Source organism: Notolepis coatsorum (genome assembly GCF_963971535.1).
Source record: "Notolepis coatsorum genome assembly, chromosome: 17".
NCBI lineage: Eukaryota > Metazoa > Chordata > Actinopteri > Aulopiformes > Paralepididae > Notolepis > Notolepis coatsorum.
The window spans coordinates 103,582,840-103,600,031 of NC_140181.1; the positions used below are offsets into that span (position 1 = coordinate 103,582,840).

The following is a 17,192-nucleotide window of genomic DNA, read 5'->3' on the forward strand; positions in this document are numbered from 1 at the left end:
AAGCCTCAAATACCAGCATGTAACTCGAGAACCGCTGAACGGATTTTGTCGGATTCGACAGGCCACTAGTGGTCGCCAAAGTGCCGGTGGGCAAATCATCCTAAAAAGGGCCTACATGTGGGCCCTTGCATTTTAAGAGGTGTATCACGTAATTTCAACATGGAATTAAGGTATATCAAAATAAAAGCACATGTTGTTGAACTTGATCATTTATATTTATTAGAACATTTCATTACAGCACTATGTTATCAATACACATTTATAAAACGAGGCATATTTAGCCAAAATATGTTGCCAGAACAATTTTTTTTTTTTTAAATGATATATATTTTTTTTACTTGCCCCACTGTCACCTACCCACGAGTCCACGACCCCACATTGGGTCGCAACCCGTAGTTTGAGAACTGCTGCTTTAGAGCCTACACCCTACCGTATACCGTACCTCTCTTTTCTTTTCCTGTGCCTATACTAAACCCGATTGTTTTGTATGTCTCGTTGAAAGCACTTACCACCCTCTTGAGTTATATTCCTGTCGAAGTGTCTTTCTCTAGTTTTCTGTTGGCGGGACTCTCTCCTTTCCACACCGGCTCTTCACATTAGGCCGCCTGCATATCTCGTGTCGCTGTGGTCGTTTCTGCCACAGTGCTTTTTGTGTGTTGTCCTTCTTCTTCCTTGTGACTAGGCCTGTCCCCGACTAAGGATTTGTATAGTCGACTTTGATTGACCAAAATTTGCCGATACCCCCCGAATGCAAAAAGAAATAAGTAAAAATTATTAATAAAATAATTATAAATATATATAGATTTTTTGTATCATTCCATTTGGGCTGTGGGGGATGCTTAATATCTGAAGGAGTCGACTGAAGGCTTCTTGTTTACTGATGGATACATCTTGATATTTGTCTAGTGTGTTCATTAGATGGGTGAAACCCTCTTTCAGTGCCTCTGTGCCCGTTTTCTTAGGCAGTTAGCCTCGCTGGTATGTGCGCCATTACCGTTAGCCACGCTTATAGACCTCTTTGCTTTTGGAAAGAATGATAAAAAAAAAATTATAATAAAAAAAAAAAAAAATGTATCTACCTTTTCTCCCATTTTCAATTTTTCTCCCATCCCAATTTCGTATCGTCCAATTCTACCCTCCCCTGTCTCGAACGCTGTTAGGCCATGCCTCCCACAGGCCGGCTGCAATGTGGACGAAGCCTTGCATCACGTGTCCCCTCCGGTACACGAGGAGGCAGCCGTCGCATCTTTTCACCTGCACAGCGCGATCTCTCAGCGGCGAGGGTCTGCGTGGGAGGGACACACCGCCCTCGTTGCTTCCTGATTCTGCTGCGCAGGCGCACCAACCGACCTGTAGGAGTCGCTGTCCACAACGTCCGATCCCCACCCACCAGCTTCCCACCCCTAACACTGCCAATTGTGTTAGTATGAATGACCAGCCAAGCTGGTAGCAATGCCGAGAGCTGGGCTCGAACCCAGTATCTCCCGCATTAGTGGCGAGCGCCTTGCCCACTGCGCCACTTAGCCGCCCAATAAAAAAAATATATTATACATTTTTATAAATTTTTTGCATTCGACTAAGAGGTTGGCAGTCGACTACGGCTCTTTTCGATCGATTAGTCGACTATTCAACTAGTCAAGGTCAGCCCTACTTCCTTGTGACTAAGCTTTGCAAACCGTGAACTAACTAAATCTGTCTCAGAGAATTCCCCTGTTATTCCATGACGACACCTGTCTCTATACATCTGTGATCCCCCCCCCTCCGATAATCTCCACCCATTTGCCATCTCTGATTGTTCCCTCTAACGTTTGACAGTTTCACTTGACGTGTGTGTAATGCATTCATAGAATCAATTACAATTACAGTAAAGATAAAAAATAAGCAGTGTAAACAAAGGTGCAGGTGAGGGCCTGTATGCCTTATGCCTAAATATGGTCAATTACACTTAAAATCTGAATATATACTATGAGTAAGTAACATATACATAATATACATTATACATATACATATATATATATTAGGGCTGTCAAAATTAATGCTTTAATTTGAGATTAATTTAAATTAATTAAAGCATTAAAATAAATTAATCTAGATTAATCTATGGAGTGAAAAATCTTCAACGTTCTGAACTTTCAGCAATATATTAGCTTGTTCTTTTTTTGCATCGACTCATGCACCTTTTTGAAAATCATCTGACATGAAGATGGAACACATTTTTGTTGTTAATGATTTATATTACTATTAAAATAGTATTTGAATCTAAATATACTTTCTTTGTGTTGATTTTACATTAATTCCATGATTTTACTAAAGTAAATATCTGTTACAAGCTTCGATCTTAAATCGAAAAATGCTATTTTTAATCTAGATTAATCTAGATTAATTACAGAAAATTGTGAGATTAATTACTTAATTTTTTTGTATCTATTGACAGCACTAATATACATACACAGGTGCCATACACATAAGGTACCCTAACTGGCATGATATATGTTATAGGTTGTAGTCCGTGCAGTCCCCCTATATGAGCTGTCTCTGTTGTGATCCAGGTGAACGGGAAGGAGCTGCCCCACCTCTCCGGGGACGCCGCCCTGGACCCCTCGCTGTCCAGCGTGCTGCGGCGGGGGGCCCGCAGGAGGGCATGTCTGACGGGGGGCCCCGGGGGGCCCGTGGCTGTGACCCTGGGCATGGCGGACTGCGTGGACAGCTGCACCCAGACGGACATCAGCTTCCAGCACATGCTGACGCTGGGCAAGAGCAGCAGCACCCACCACCCCTGTGGAGCCCCGCCCCCAACCGACCCCCCGCCCTCCCCCCCGCTGCCGCCCCCGCTGGACCCTTACCTGTTCAACGAACTGTGAGTGGAGTGGGAGGGGAGAGAGAGGGAGAGAGAGGGAGAGAGAGAGAGAGGGAGAGAGAGAAAGACAGAGAGAGTGGGAGAAAGAGAGAGAGAGAGGAGAAACTAAATGTATGACTAACACTGTAGAGAGAGAAACAAAATGTATGACTAACACTGTAACGTCATCATCGAACTCTAAATGACTAGGATGTGTCATCAGCTGGAGTTTGACTAACGGTGACGTTTCTAGTTCATCCCATGGTCGACGATGATAGAACTGCTAGAAGAACTGTGGTTTTAAAAACAGTTCCCCAATTACATGAATATCCTCTGTGTTCCTCAGCTTCATAGAGCCGGAGTACTACGATCCCAATGACTACTTTGATATCACTCAGCATGAGGTGGACCGGCAGGATGAGTTGGAGTACGAGGTGAGGCCTCCTGTTCAGATGTTCTCTCCTCAGAAGAAAGCAGCCCCAAGGCTCTGGAACGCCCTCCTCCCCCTAAACATGAAAACCGCTCCCTATGAACTCATCTTTAAAAGGCAGCTAAAAACACCTACAGGCAGGCTTTTTAATATAGCCAGGGCCGGTTCTAGCTTTTTGGTGGGCCCTATGCACAATGTTGTTTGGAGGCCCCTATTTTGTGAAAATAAGAGGAAAAGAGGATAGCTCTGTGAAAAAAAACGTATATATATTTTTTTCTCACAAATTCAAATCAAACATCTCAAGTTGACCCCAGCAATGACAGAAAATGATCATAAATAGGACACACTGGGGCTCCCCTACATCAAGAAACCCCTGAAACGTACAGGATTTACCGAATCTGCATTATAACATCTCCCAAATGCACATAAATGAGACAGATACTGCATTTTACTTACATTTCTGACTTACAATATAAGTAAGTCAGTAAGCTACTTATGTATTTATTTCTTTTATATACTGTATAAAGAAACGCCCACTTGCGGTCATAAGCAGTAGCCTATCGGTAAAATATTTTAAGCTGATGATTTGTTACATCCCTTCAATATATATATATATACAGTGTATTGAGTGAATAATTCTTAAAAAAAATATTATTTGCAACCGCATATGGCAAGAAACGGGCCTGCCTATAGCAATTTTTTCTGTTCATGTCTTTTTGTTTTTTGTTGTCTATTCTGTTGTTTTAGCAAATTTTATATTTTATTATTTTCTTCAAATGTTTCCCCCTTACTGTATTTGTTACCTATTCCGCCTGGATCTTTTTTTGTATTTTGGGCTGTAAAATTGTCAAAGAATGTCTGAGGAGTAAGTGCTTTTGGCTTTTTTAATAATAATAATAATAATAATAATAATTCATTTAATTTATATAGCGCTTCTCAATAACCCGAAGTCGCTGACAGTAGTCGGGAGCAGGGGTACAAACAAAGAAACGAAAGCAAAGAAACAAAAACAAAAACAACAAAGAAACAAAAACAAAAGGAACATGAGACCATGGGGGGAACAGGGGAGACAGCCTGATAGCACAAAAAAAAAGACTGGAGACAGATATCAATCAGGTTGGAGGGGAGGGGGGGGGGGTTAGGGGTGGGGGGGGGTTTCCTTTGTTACTTCATCAATACCTCAGATGTTCAACATACATGTATGTGTAATAATGTGTAATAACTAAGGCTGTCAAAGTTAAAGCTTTATTAACGCATTAACCCACAATTATTTTAACGCCGCTATTTTTTAACCCAAGATGAATGTTTATAAAAAAATAAAAAAACGTTTTTTTTTTTTTTTTTTTTACCAGAGCTCTTGGAGGGGCCACATCAAATGACGTGGTGGGCCACATTTGGCCCGCGGGCCAGGAGTTTGACACCTATGGCCTAGAGGAAGAAAAAACATAATAAATTCTGGAAAAAGTCTTATGTCTCGCGGAGAAAAAAATAGTAGTCTTGCACGGTTGGGTTGAGCGATCGCCACATATCAATTACCCCCATGTCCTTAGACCAAGCACGTAGACCAAGCAAGGTTGCAGATAGCTTGCTTCTGATCGGGGGTTTCAGCGTTACTGGACTTATCAATCAATGAATCCCAAATGGCATTGAAATCAGCACCCACTATAAATGAGTACTCAGGTAGTTTCAACATCGCTGTAGTGAGTACAGCATAAAAGTTAGCGTCATACACATTAGGGGCATAAGCGGCGATCAGAGCAATTTTCCTGTTAGAGTATTCCATTTTAGCAATAGTAATTCGACCATCTGCATCAGACCACAATTTAATATTCAACTTTCGCTTAGCTACTATGGCTACTCCACGGGACTTAGTGCTAAAAGAAGAGGAGCTTATGTTATGATAGAATTTATTTGCCAGTCTTGCATTGTCAGCCATTAAAAGATGCGTTTCACTCAGTAAAGCAATGTCCACCTCATGCCTTTTCATCCATGTTAGTACACTTGTGCGTTTATGTGGAACATTCAGACCCTCTGTATTCCAGATCAAGATATTTAAATTAGCCATAGTCCAACCAGGTTGCAGTATGACTGAATGTGATTTGTTTGAAGTAGAGCACTATAACATATACACATCCCCACGTTAAGGTCCTGTTGGGTTCCGATCCTGAGCTTGAGAACAAACATAAAATAGAGCGAGTCACAAGAAAATAAAAACAAAAATCCCCTCCTCCCCCCCCCCCCCCCCTCCCTCCTCCCCCCTTCAAATAACTTGTCCGATGTCGATCAAACATCAGTTGGCAACTATGACCGGGTCTTAGCAACCACAACCACATTACGTAACTTAACCATACCAGACATTTTATATTGTAATGATTTAGAAAAAGGGAACCCATTTCGCTCAACAGAGAGAAGAAATCTATATAGAGTTCAGTGCAAAGTACAGTGTGCAGACGTTAAAAATACTTGAAACACAGTTTGTCCGAGTTAAACTTGAAATAAGGAAAGTACTCATACCCCATGTTGAAATAATACTGCGGCGATAAACCTTGAGCAATACCGCGCTGCCATCGTTGAGGTAATGCAGCGGCGGTGGCCATGAGCACTGCCGTCTGCCGCACTGATGGGACAAGAAAGAATGTTAAAACACGTAGTACCCGCAGATAGCTCGCCGCAATATAAACCAATTGTGTAAAAGCCTAGAAGAAAAATACTGAGGAGCGGAATATTTACAAATGGACATGAAAAACTCAAAAAGTCCTCTCACCTCAAATTCAGCTGTTTCACTCTAAATATGACAATGTAGGTGAACTCTGACCCCAATTCTGGACATTTAAATACCAAAGTATGGGAGACAGGATCCTCTGGTGTGTGAAATATAATGAATGTGACAACCTACCCGTGTGACAACGTCCCCCGTTCTCCCCTAGCTTGTATATTACAATTGCACTTTACTGTTGCATTTGCACTATGGTTTGATACCAAACATATTTTCGTTGCACTGTACTTGTGCTGTATAATGACGATAAAATAGAATCTAATCTAATCTAATAGTCCACGATAAAAGCCTAATCCTAATTCCTAATGTGTGTGTGTGTGTCTGTGTGACCTGCGGTCGCTCTGCCAGGAGGTGGCGCTGTATAAATCTCGCCAGCAGGACAAGCTGGGGCTGACGGTGTGCTACAGAACCGATGATGAGGAGGACCTGGGCATCTATGTGGGAGAGGTGAGAGAGGAGGAGGCAGAGACACAACTGGAATCTGAGGCGATCGGAACATTGTTTCCCTTATGGAGCATTGTGTGTTATCAACAGGAGTGTAAAAAGTACCCAGAAATTATACTTAAGTGAAAGTATGGGTACCGTCTCAAAATCTTACTCAAGTAAAAGTCAGAGTATCTGGCTAAAAACACACTTGAGTAAAAGTTTCTACTTTTAAATGTACTAAATACTCAAAAGTAAAAACTTTTTTTTTACTACACCACTACTACTAATACTATTATTAATAACAAACCTAATAATACTTGAGTAAAGTACAAATACCCCAAAACAGTACTTAAGTATTGTAACAAAGTACAATTACTCAAGTACTTTACACCCCTGGTTATCAACCATTGTTTGTTATAAAGGCTATCTGTTTTTGATCAAAACAATACTATTATCTTGTTCATTCTGTCCCGTTATCCGAGTGATCAATCACTATCTTTTTCCAGGTGAACCCAAACAGTATAGCTGCAATGGACGGCCGCATCCGTGAGGGAGACAGAATACTGCAGGTGGATGTCTCTAAACTAAAACTGTAACTCTTGACACATGATATCCTGACAAATCTGGACGTTGAAAATAATAAAATGACAAGATTTCAGATACTGCAGTATATTCTTCTCCTTCCTCTTCATCACCATCACTAACACCATACTACTACTACTACTATGATTACTACTACTATGATTACTACTACTGCTACTACCGCTACCACTACTACTACTACTACTACTACTACTATGATTACTACTACTATGATTACTACTACTGCTACCGCTACCACTACCACTACTACCACTACCACTACCACTACCACTACTACTACTACTACTACTACTACTACTACTACTACTACTACTACTACTACTATTGCTACCACCACCACTACTAAAGTACTACTACTGCTACTACTACTACTACTACTACTACTACTACTACTACTACTACTACTACTACTACTACTACTACTATAGCTACCACCACCACTACTAAAGTACTACTACTGCTACTACTACAACCACCACCACCACCACCACCACCACCACCACTACCACTACTACTACTACTACTACTACTACTACTACTACTACTACTACTACTACTACTACTACTACTACAGCAGCAACAGCAGCAGTAGTAGTAGTAATAGTAGTAGCATACCGTTTAAAAGACATTGCTCTCAGACCTTTACTGAATCCCATTAATTACACCAAATGTCCCAGTTCTCCTCCAAGTCACCCAGTTCCCTCTCACTGATATGAATGAAGACCTCCTGAGACGACCAGTGGCCTTTGTGGTGTCATCACTGTCTGCAAGGGTGTCATTTTGTTTTCAATGGTGGAGGGAACACATTTGAGGGCGTGGTCAGTGGCGCATTGGTGATTTCATACCTAGTTGCACTGTGTTTTAATGGGCATGGTCCGGCGAAAATGTTGAACATTTAAATGCATCAATCTGGTGCACTTTGAGGGTCAAGTAGACAACATACTGTATGTATAAAACAACAGCCTAGAGGCTTTTAAATACAATGAGGTCATAGACAGATATTTCACAGACACCAAGCAATGCTGTTGCCTTTCATGGCAATCACACAGACCATCGTTCACACCAAACTTTGAGGGGAGGGGGCAGGGAGCTCTGTGTGTTCCGTCCTATGTATTTGAACACACCTGACGACCTGAGCTATTGTTATGCAAAGACAAGTAGCCAGGTCGGTACTTGGCACGTGCACACAAAAATGCGACTCGTCCCTCGCCAAGTACTCACCTGGCTGCGTGATTACCAAAGGTAGCCGCATTTCTGGCAGACGCTCTCTGATTGGCCGACGTCAGTTTCTACACTGGTTAAGCTTAGGCACTCTTCGAAGTTGGTTAAGGTTAGAGTTTGTCTTGGAGCATGGCGATAGAACGCCAGGTAGCAGGCTGTTTGACGTGGAAATGGGCAAAGACACAGCTCGTCACGCTATTGGGCGCACATGTCACATGACCAGAAACGTCTGCCAGAAATGCGGCTACCTTTGGTAATTACGCCACCTGGCTACTCGTCTTTGCATAACAATAGCTCAGGTCGTCAGAGACCTGAGCTCAGAGAGGGAACAAGCAGCTGTTTTCCGTGTGGCCCTAGTGCCACGTCGCGTCTCCGTTTATTATCGTGTAACATTGTTTTGGACGGTAAAAAAGTGCAGGGGACAATAACTGCCTTGTGAAAACATGCAGGGGACATGTCCCCTGTGTCCCCCCCCCCCCGTTAATTATGCCCCTGACTATCTGACACGGCCCCGTCTCCTCCTCCTTCCATCAGATCAACGGAGTGGACATCCAGAACCGGGAGGAGGCGGTGGCCCTTCTCACCAGAGAGGACGGCACCAACATCTCCCTGCTGCTGGCTCGCCCGGAGATAGAGGTGACAAACATGGCTGACCTTAAAACTCTGACCTTAAAACTAACCATCATCATTGTAACTGAGGGGTTACAAAACCCTGACTGTATTAAAGATTGTGATAGATTAAACCACTACTACTTATTATTATTACTTGCCAGACAGTACAGTTAAATATGGCAGACACTCAGAATAGACGGCACGGTGACAAGGAGATATCATTTACAGTATTTATTATTATGCATCCAATATACAAATGGGAATGACTTGGTCGCTCGTTTATGGCGAATAATATGAGAAAGTCAGCGAGTAGCAAAGTCAGTGGGAATGAATAATTCCTAAGCTGGGTATACTAGACCAAACGCCGCCTGGCGTGGGATGGCAATATAGGGGGGCAAACGAGGGTACCGCTGGAGACAGGTAATATCCTCCCAGAGTTGTAAGCTCCAGGGGAAGGAAGAAGGTACGGATACTCAGTCTGTTCACTTGAAGAAAAGGGGTTCTCATACGGATCCGGTCCTTATAATCCAAGTGCTCAGTAGCAAGGTAATAGCTGTAATCCAATGCTCGATAGCAATGATGATAGCCAGCCAGCTTCGTCCTCGAAGCTAGCCCGAGGTAAGATCTTCAAGGTTTCAAGTTTCAAGTTTCTTTAATAGTTGTCATACAGAAGTACAGAATACTTTCATACAAAATGCTTCTTACTGTTACGCTCCAGAGACTGTGCTAGACAAGATAGTATCAAATAACATAGTATAGCATGTAATTTAGAAGTAGAAAATGAGGTCACAGTGTTCAGTATAGACATATGTACAATGTTCGATGCAGAATAGACGTAACTGAGTTACCATATAATATACAATACTATGCAGTATGCAGTGTACTAAGGTAGTTAAATCCAAACGACAGTGGGTATTAACGATGCTCTTCTCCACGGTAGTACGTTCCACAATCACTATAATCCAACCAATAATGGTTCTACAATATCGCTGCGGTAGGTTCCAATATGCACATGTCCAATAGTTCTGCGACTAGACCCTCCTCGTGTGCTGGCACTAATTACTAAGTCCACACACACTTGCTAAGGTTCACACTAGTTACTAAACGAACGAACTGCTTGTTAATGCTGCACAACTGCTGTAATACGATTCACACTAAATGACGACTCTTTACTTCACATTAAGTTAGGTCGAACTTGACTCTACTATACGCTAGGTGCAGCTACTGCTGTTGCATTACTCCGGACGAACTTCACGTTACTGCATTAGATCTGACACACTACTGTTTGCGCCTTCCACGATATATATACTTAGAGGGCTTTCTAGTGCCCAGCCTCAGCTCTTGTCTGGAATCAATGCGCTGGTACCAGGCATGTCCCAACTTGTCCAGACTCGCCTTTGAACCTGACTCAGGGGCGCGGTCCTTGGCGCCACGAACGTCAAGGGCATTATCCAATGAGGAAAGCGAATAATGCTATGATTCAAACGGAGGCTTAAAGGGATATAGCTTATATATATAAATAATATACAAGTTATATAAAACAATAAAACGTAGATTCTCAGTGTTAATCTGGCCCTTCACAACAATCATAGTATTGCTGTGTTCATATCAGGGTGGGTGGCTTGGTCTAGTGGTAGGTGGCTTGGTCTAATATATATTTTTTTAAATTATGTTTTTGGTCGATATTTAATTGTTTTTTTCCGGGCAGTCCGGTAGGGAGAGAGAGAGGAAGTATGGGAGGATAGATGGGGGAAGACATTCGGCAAGGGTCGCCGGGTCCGGGAGTCGAACCCGGGACGGCCGTGTTGCACCGCAGTGCTGTACGTGGTGCGCCACCCTGGCACCCCGGCTTGGTCTAATATTGAGTGGGTGACTTGGTCTAGTGGTGGGTGGGTGGCTTGGTCTAGTGGTGGTGGTGGGTTGCTTGGTCTAGTGGTCAGTGGGTGGCTTGGTCTAGTGGTGGGTGGCTTGGTCTAGTGGTCAGTGGGTGGCTTGGTCTAGTGGTGGGTGGCTTGGTCTAATGGTGGGTGGCTTGGTCTAGTGGTGGTGGTGGGTGGCTTGGTCTAATGGTGGGTGGCTTGGTCTAGTGGTGGTGGTGGGTGGCTTGGTCTAGTCACAGTGGTCAGTGGGTGGCTTGGTCTAGTGGTGAGTGGCTTGGTCTAATGGTGAGTGGGTGGCTTGGTCTAATGGTGGGTGGCTTGGTCTAGTGGTGGGTGGCTTGGTCTAGTGGTGGGTGGCTTGGTCTTATGGTGAGTGGGTGGCTTGGTCTAGTGGTGGGTGGCTTGGTCTAGTGGTGGGTGGCTTGGTCTAGTGGTGGGTGGCTTGGTCTAAGGGTGAGTGGGTGGCTTGGTCTAGTGGTGGGTGGGTGGCTTTGTCTAATGGTTGGTGGGTGGCTTGGTCTAGTGGTGAGTGGGTGGCTTGGTCTAGTGGTGAGTGGGTGGCTTGGTCTGGTGGTGGGTGGGTGGCTTGGTCTAGTGGTGAGTGGATGGCTTGGTCTGGTGGTGGGTGGCTTGGTCTAGTGGTGAGTGGGTGGCTTGGTCTAATGGTGGGTGGCTTGGTCTAGTGGTGGGTGGCTTGGTCTAGTGGTGAGTGGGTGGCTTGGTCTAGTGGTGAGTGGGTGGCTTGGTCTAGTGGTGAGTGGGTGGCTTGGTCTGGTGGTGGGTGGGTGGCTTGGTCTAGTGGTGAGTGGGTGGCTTGGTCTGGTGGTGGGTGGCTTGGTCTAGTGGTGAGTGGGTGGCTTGGTCTAATGGTGGGTGGCTTGGTCTAGTGGTGGGTGGCTTGGTCTAGTGGTGAGTGGGTGGCTTGGTCTAGTGGTGAGTGGGTGGCTTGGTCTAGTGGTGAGTGGGTGGCTTGGTCTGGTGGTGGGTGGCTTGGTCTAGTGGTGAGTGGGTGGCTTGGTCTAATGGTGGGTGGCTTGGTCTAGTGGTGGGTGGCTTGGTCTAGTGGTGAGTGGGTGGCTTGGTCTAGTGGTGGGTGGCTTGGTCTAGTGGTGGGTGGCTTGGTCTAGTGGTGAGTGGCTTGGTCTAATGGTGGGTGTCTTGTTCTAGTGGTGAGTGGGTGGCTTGGTCTAATGGTGGGTGGCTTGGTCTAGTGGTGGGTGGCTTGGTCTAGTGGTGGGTGGCTTGGTCTAGTGGTGGGTGGCTTGGTCTAATGGTGGGTGTCTTGTTCTAGTGGTGAGTGGGTGGCTTGGTCTAGTGGTGGGTGGCTTTGTCTAATGGTGGGTGGCTTGGTCTAGTGGTGGGTGGCTTGGTCTAGTGGTGGGTGGGTGGCTTGGTCTAATGGTGGGTGGCTTGGTCTAGTGGTGGGTGGCTTGGTCTAATGGTGGGTGTCTTGTTCTAGTGGTGAGTGGGTGGCTTGGTCTAGTGGTGGGTGGCTTTGTCTAATGGTGGGTGGCTTGGTCTAGTGGTGGGTGGCTTGGTCTAATGGTGGGTGGGTGGCTTTGTCTAGTGGTGGGTGGCTTGGTCTAATGGTGAGTGGGTGGCTTTGTATAATGGTTGGTGGGTGGCTTGGTCTAATGGTTGGTGGGTGGCTTGGTCTAATGGTGGGTGGCTTGGTCTAGTGGTGAGTGGGTGGCTTTGTCTAATGGTTGGTGGGTGGCTTGGTCTAATGGTGGGTGGCTTGGTCTAGTGGTGGGTGGGTGGCTTTGTCTAATGGTTGGTGGGTGGCTTGGTCTAGTGGTGGGTGGCTTGGTCTAATGGTGGGTGGCTTGGTCTAATGGTGGTGGGTGGCTTGGTCTAATGGTGGGTGGGTGGCTTGGTCTAGTGGTGAGTGGGTGGCTTGGTCTAATGGTCAGTGGGTGGCTTGGTCTAATGGTGGGTGGCTTGGTGTAATGGTGGGTGGCTTGGTCTAGTGGTAGGTGGCTTGGTCTAATGGAGAGTGGGTGGCTTGGTCTAATGCTCACCAATATGATCTGAGGATAAGACCTAGAATTAGTTTAATTCTTCACACTCGTGTCTTTTCACTAACATCATCCGAGGAGGACAAGATCACCTAGAATTAGTTTAATTCTGTGTGCGATACCATCATGCATGTTCCCTCGCTTGGACTTGATCTCACATAGAATCAGACAACATTTTAATTTATTTCTATGATCTATGGCATGGTATAAAGCCTTGCCGTTTGGACTTACCACAGAGTGGATGCATCTTCATACAAATCCATCCTTGGTGTTACATCTCATTTGCATCACCATCAGCGGAAAGGCGCCTGGGGCACGATCTCTCTGGCCCTTTTTTAATAAATTTTTTACACCTCCAGTTGCTGCTCCACTGTCACAATGTTAGCATAGAAAAGAAGAAGAACCTCGATGCAGCCAGACATTTGCACTGTAATGACTGAAATGAACGAGTCACTGAAGCAAATTGCTGCCCGTCCGACCCAATGGAGAATAAAAACTCGTAACCACTATTTTGCGCTTGCGTTTGAGTCATTGTCAAGTCAAGTCAAGTCAAAAGATTTATTTGTCACGGCATACAAGTATACAATGAAATGCGGGTGGTCTTGCCCGCAACAATGTGCAAATAACATATAATAGAATCAACATTGTGCAATAAACAAGAAACATTGTGCAATAAACAAGTAACATGTTAGGGCATATCGGTATATGTACATAAGTTATTTACAGAGCATGGAGGACATACTAGGTCCTTTGGTAGTGTCTTTCTGTACATGCTAATTTATACAATCTCCGGTTATACTATACTATTTTTAAAGTGACCTTTCCTTAGTGGCCATAAGTGTGGGCGTGTGCAGCATGAGTGTGTGCTTGCTCATGTTAAAGTGGCTGCTAGTGTGTGAGCGTGTACAGTGTGTGTGTTGTGTGTGTGCTCATGTGTGCTTGTGTGTGGAGAGTTCAGTGTTCAGGGCTCTGATGGCCTGGGGGAAGAAGCTGAGCCGAAGTCTCTCTGTCCTAGCAGCTGGTGTTCGCAGGCATCTGCCTGACCTGAGCAGCATGAACAGGCTGTTGTTGGGGTGGTGTGGGTCTTTCATTATTCTGCAGGCTCTGGATTTGCACCTCTTGTTGTATAGAACCTGCAGGGGTGGTAGTGCAATACCTGTGGTACACTCGGCTGAGCGCACCACTCTCTGTAGAGCCTTTTTGTCCTGTGCCGTGCTGTTTACATACCAGGCAGTGATGTTTCCAGTCAAGATGCTCTCTACAGCTCCGGAGTAGAAGGACTGGAGTATCTTCCCAGATACTCTGAACTTCCTTAACTGTCTCAGGTGGTAGAGGCGTTGCTTCGCCTTTTTTACGACTGAGTCTATGTGTGTTGTCCATGTCAGATCCTCTGCGATGTGGACCCCCAGGTATTTAAAGCTGCTCACCCTGTCCACGGTAGCCCCGTTAATCCTCAGTGGTGTGTGTGTCTCCTGCTGTCCTCTCCTATAATCCACGATCAGCTCCTTGGTTTTACCAATGTTCAGGAGCAGGCTGTTGTCCTGGCACCAGCGTTCCAGTACCTCAACCTCCTCCCGGTAGGCCTTCTCGTCGTTGTACGAGATCAGCCCCACCACCACTGTGTCGTCCGCAAACTTCACTATGGAGTTGGAGCTGAACTTGGCCACACAGTCATGTGTGTATAGTGAGTACAGCAGGGGGCTCAGAACACAGCCCTGGGGGGACCCGATGCTCAGGGTGATGGTGTTGGAGGTCTGACCCCCCACCTTGACCGCCTGGGGCCTTTCACTCAGAAAGTCCAGTATCCAGGCGCTCAGGGCGGAGCTCAGACCTAGCTCGATCAGCTTGTCCACCAGTCTGGTGGGGACTATGGTGTTGAACGCTGAGCTGTAGTCAATGAACAACAGTCTCACATAGCCCCCCTTCTGGCGGTCAAGGTAAGAGAGGGTGCTGTGCAGTACTTGGGAGACCGCATCGTCAGTGGACCTGTTTGGCCAGTATGCAAATTGCATAGGGTCCATATCACTGGGGAGGGAGGCACAAATGTGATCCTTGGCCAGCCTCTCGAAACATTTCATGGCCACAGAGGCGAGTGCCACCGGTCTGTAGTCATTGAGACCTGCTGGGGAGGGTTTCTTTGGTACCGGGATAATGGTGGACATCTTGAAGCAGGCAGGGACCACTGACTCCTTCAGGGATTGATTAAATATGGTTTTAATACTGGAAAATAAACGCCTCTTTTAGTTTAGGTTTTTTTAAAGTTAGATTAAGACCTTGCCAGGGGAGACTTACTTAAAACTGCTGTACAGTATGATCCTCTTGACTGAATTGCTGCAGTGTTTGGAGGTGGGTGTCTGCGTCTGCCCCCACCGTGCCAAACGAGCACATCCACAAAAAAAAAAGAAGGCCAACTGCGCTCTAAATGGCTCGTTTAGTAATAACATTACAATTTAATTAAATACAATTAGGCCTGAATGAGTCGTGCGTTCGTCCCGGCCACCAGCAATGACATTTATCAGCCAAATGCGCATCGCAGATTATATGTACATTGACTGAGTGGAATCCCTTTCTATTCACATAACTGAATTTGTTTATTGATGGAGCTTTGACAGCTACACATGGGTCTATTGCTCGATCCATCTCCAATATGACGCTGGACCGTGCCGGTGGCCAAAGATCCCAGGGTGGAGAGGACTTGAACGTGCACAGGGATGGAATTTGTGCGTTTTGTTCCACGCTCCAATTTGGGTCACAAATTGCGGTACAGTGGCGGCTGGTGAAAGTTATTCCAGGTGGGGCGGTGCCACATTCAATCAGTTTCAGTAACTACAGTATATAACCAGACCTGGTGCCATATTCAATCAGTTTCAGTAACTACAGTATATAACCAGACCTGGTGCCATATTCAATCAGTTTCAGTAACTACAGTATATAACCAGACCTGGTGCCATATTCAATCAGTTTCAGTAACTACAGTATATAACCAGACCTGGTGCCATATTCAATCAGTTTCAGTAACTACAGTATATAACCAGACCTGGTGCCATATTCAATCAGTTTCAGTAACTACAGTATATAACCAGACCTGGTGCCATATTCAATCAGTTTCAGTAACCAGACCTGGTGCCATATTCAATCAGTTTCAGTAACTACAGTAACCAGACCTGGTGCCATATTCCATCAGTTTCAGTAACTACAGTATATAACCAGACCTGGTGCCATATTCAATCAGTTTCAGTAACTACAGTATATAACCAGACCTGGTGCCATATTCCATCAGTTTCAGTAACTACAGTATATAACCAGACCTGCAAACTGATAAGAGGTGAAAAGGTGACATGTTTACAGACCTGTAATGGTTTGTGGGCATTGTCCCCCAGAAGAAAATCGTTGTGATTTTAACATCGAAACGAAGCACTCAGAGAAGACAGATTCATTCGGAAAGACCTATTCCAAATGCTATTTATAGGGTTTGACAATAATTACACTCATGTCTCTATTTTACAATTAACTATAATTAATTATGAGTCGTACCGAAACACGTCGGTGTTGAAACTCGAATGCATGAAAGCTTATTCCGTCTGTTGCAGTTTTCCTATTCTACCGCTCGGTGCCATGTACGCACGGTCGGAGCTGTGCGTAGATGTACGCACAATCTCAAGCACATATTGTTCATATTGATAAATCCCACACTTTGCTTAGAAATGATCGTACGCAGCATTGATAAATGAGGGCCCTGGTGAGGTCCTTGGGAGATGTGAACACAGAGGAATTTGAAGCTACTGACTCCGTCTGTCTGTCTGTCCTCCTCCCCTTTGATAAAGGAATATCTTATATGGCTTGCCATGTGAAAAGCAGTTATCGTCACTAGGGCTGACCTCGACTAGTCGAATAGTCGACTAATCGATCGAAAGGAGCCATAGTCGACTGCCAACCTCTTAGTCGAATGCAAAAAATTAAAAAATAAGTATAATATATATATATATGTAGCAGGGTGGATTATCCCTGCTTCGTGGGAACGGTTGCTGGCAGTCACAAGGTAGCTGGACAAAGTAGAGCTCCGTCTGACTGCACCCTCGTCTTTGGGCCTGGAGCGTCGACTGGAGGCTGGTAGTGTGAGTGGATGGGGCCCGGGATTTACCAACCTGGTCTGGTACTCTGGTCTTCCTCCCCTGCAGCAGGGCGGTCAGCAGTACTCCCCAACACGCTCCCACTTCCCCCAATTGCCCCTTAAGCCCTCCCACACCTAGTGACTGAATTGTAAATAAATACCCTGAGTTCCCCCCGCAAGCAGTACCCTCCCTCAATGACCCTAGAAACCTTACAATGAAAAGGGAAAGGTGGAATAGAAAGGGGTTAATTATGTTAACGTTACCCACACCAAAAGAGT

General features: G+C 45.2%; 1 protein-coding gene across 1 annotated transcript in view; it reads left to right on the forward strand.

The window, feature by feature from the left end:
- LOC311243798 (PDZ domain-containing protein 4-like) overlaps positions 1-17,192 on the forward strand; it is a gene marked incomplete at both ends in the record, with an annotated part of 61,811 nt that overhangs the window by 35,617 nt on the left and 9,002 nt on the right. Inside the window, 5 exons of the mRNA XM_084333147.1 lie at positions 2,550-2,857; positions 3,183-3,270; positions 6,391-6,489; positions 6,975-7,037; positions 8,827-8,928. Coding sequence (XP_084189273.1) covers positions 2,550-2,857; positions 3,183-3,270; positions 6,391-6,489; positions 6,975-7,037; positions 8,827-8,928 — 660 coding nt within the window. The remainder of the gene's footprint in view (positions 1-2,549; positions 2,858-3,182; positions 3,271-6,390; positions 6,490-6,974; positions 7,038-8,826; positions 8,929-17,192) is intronic.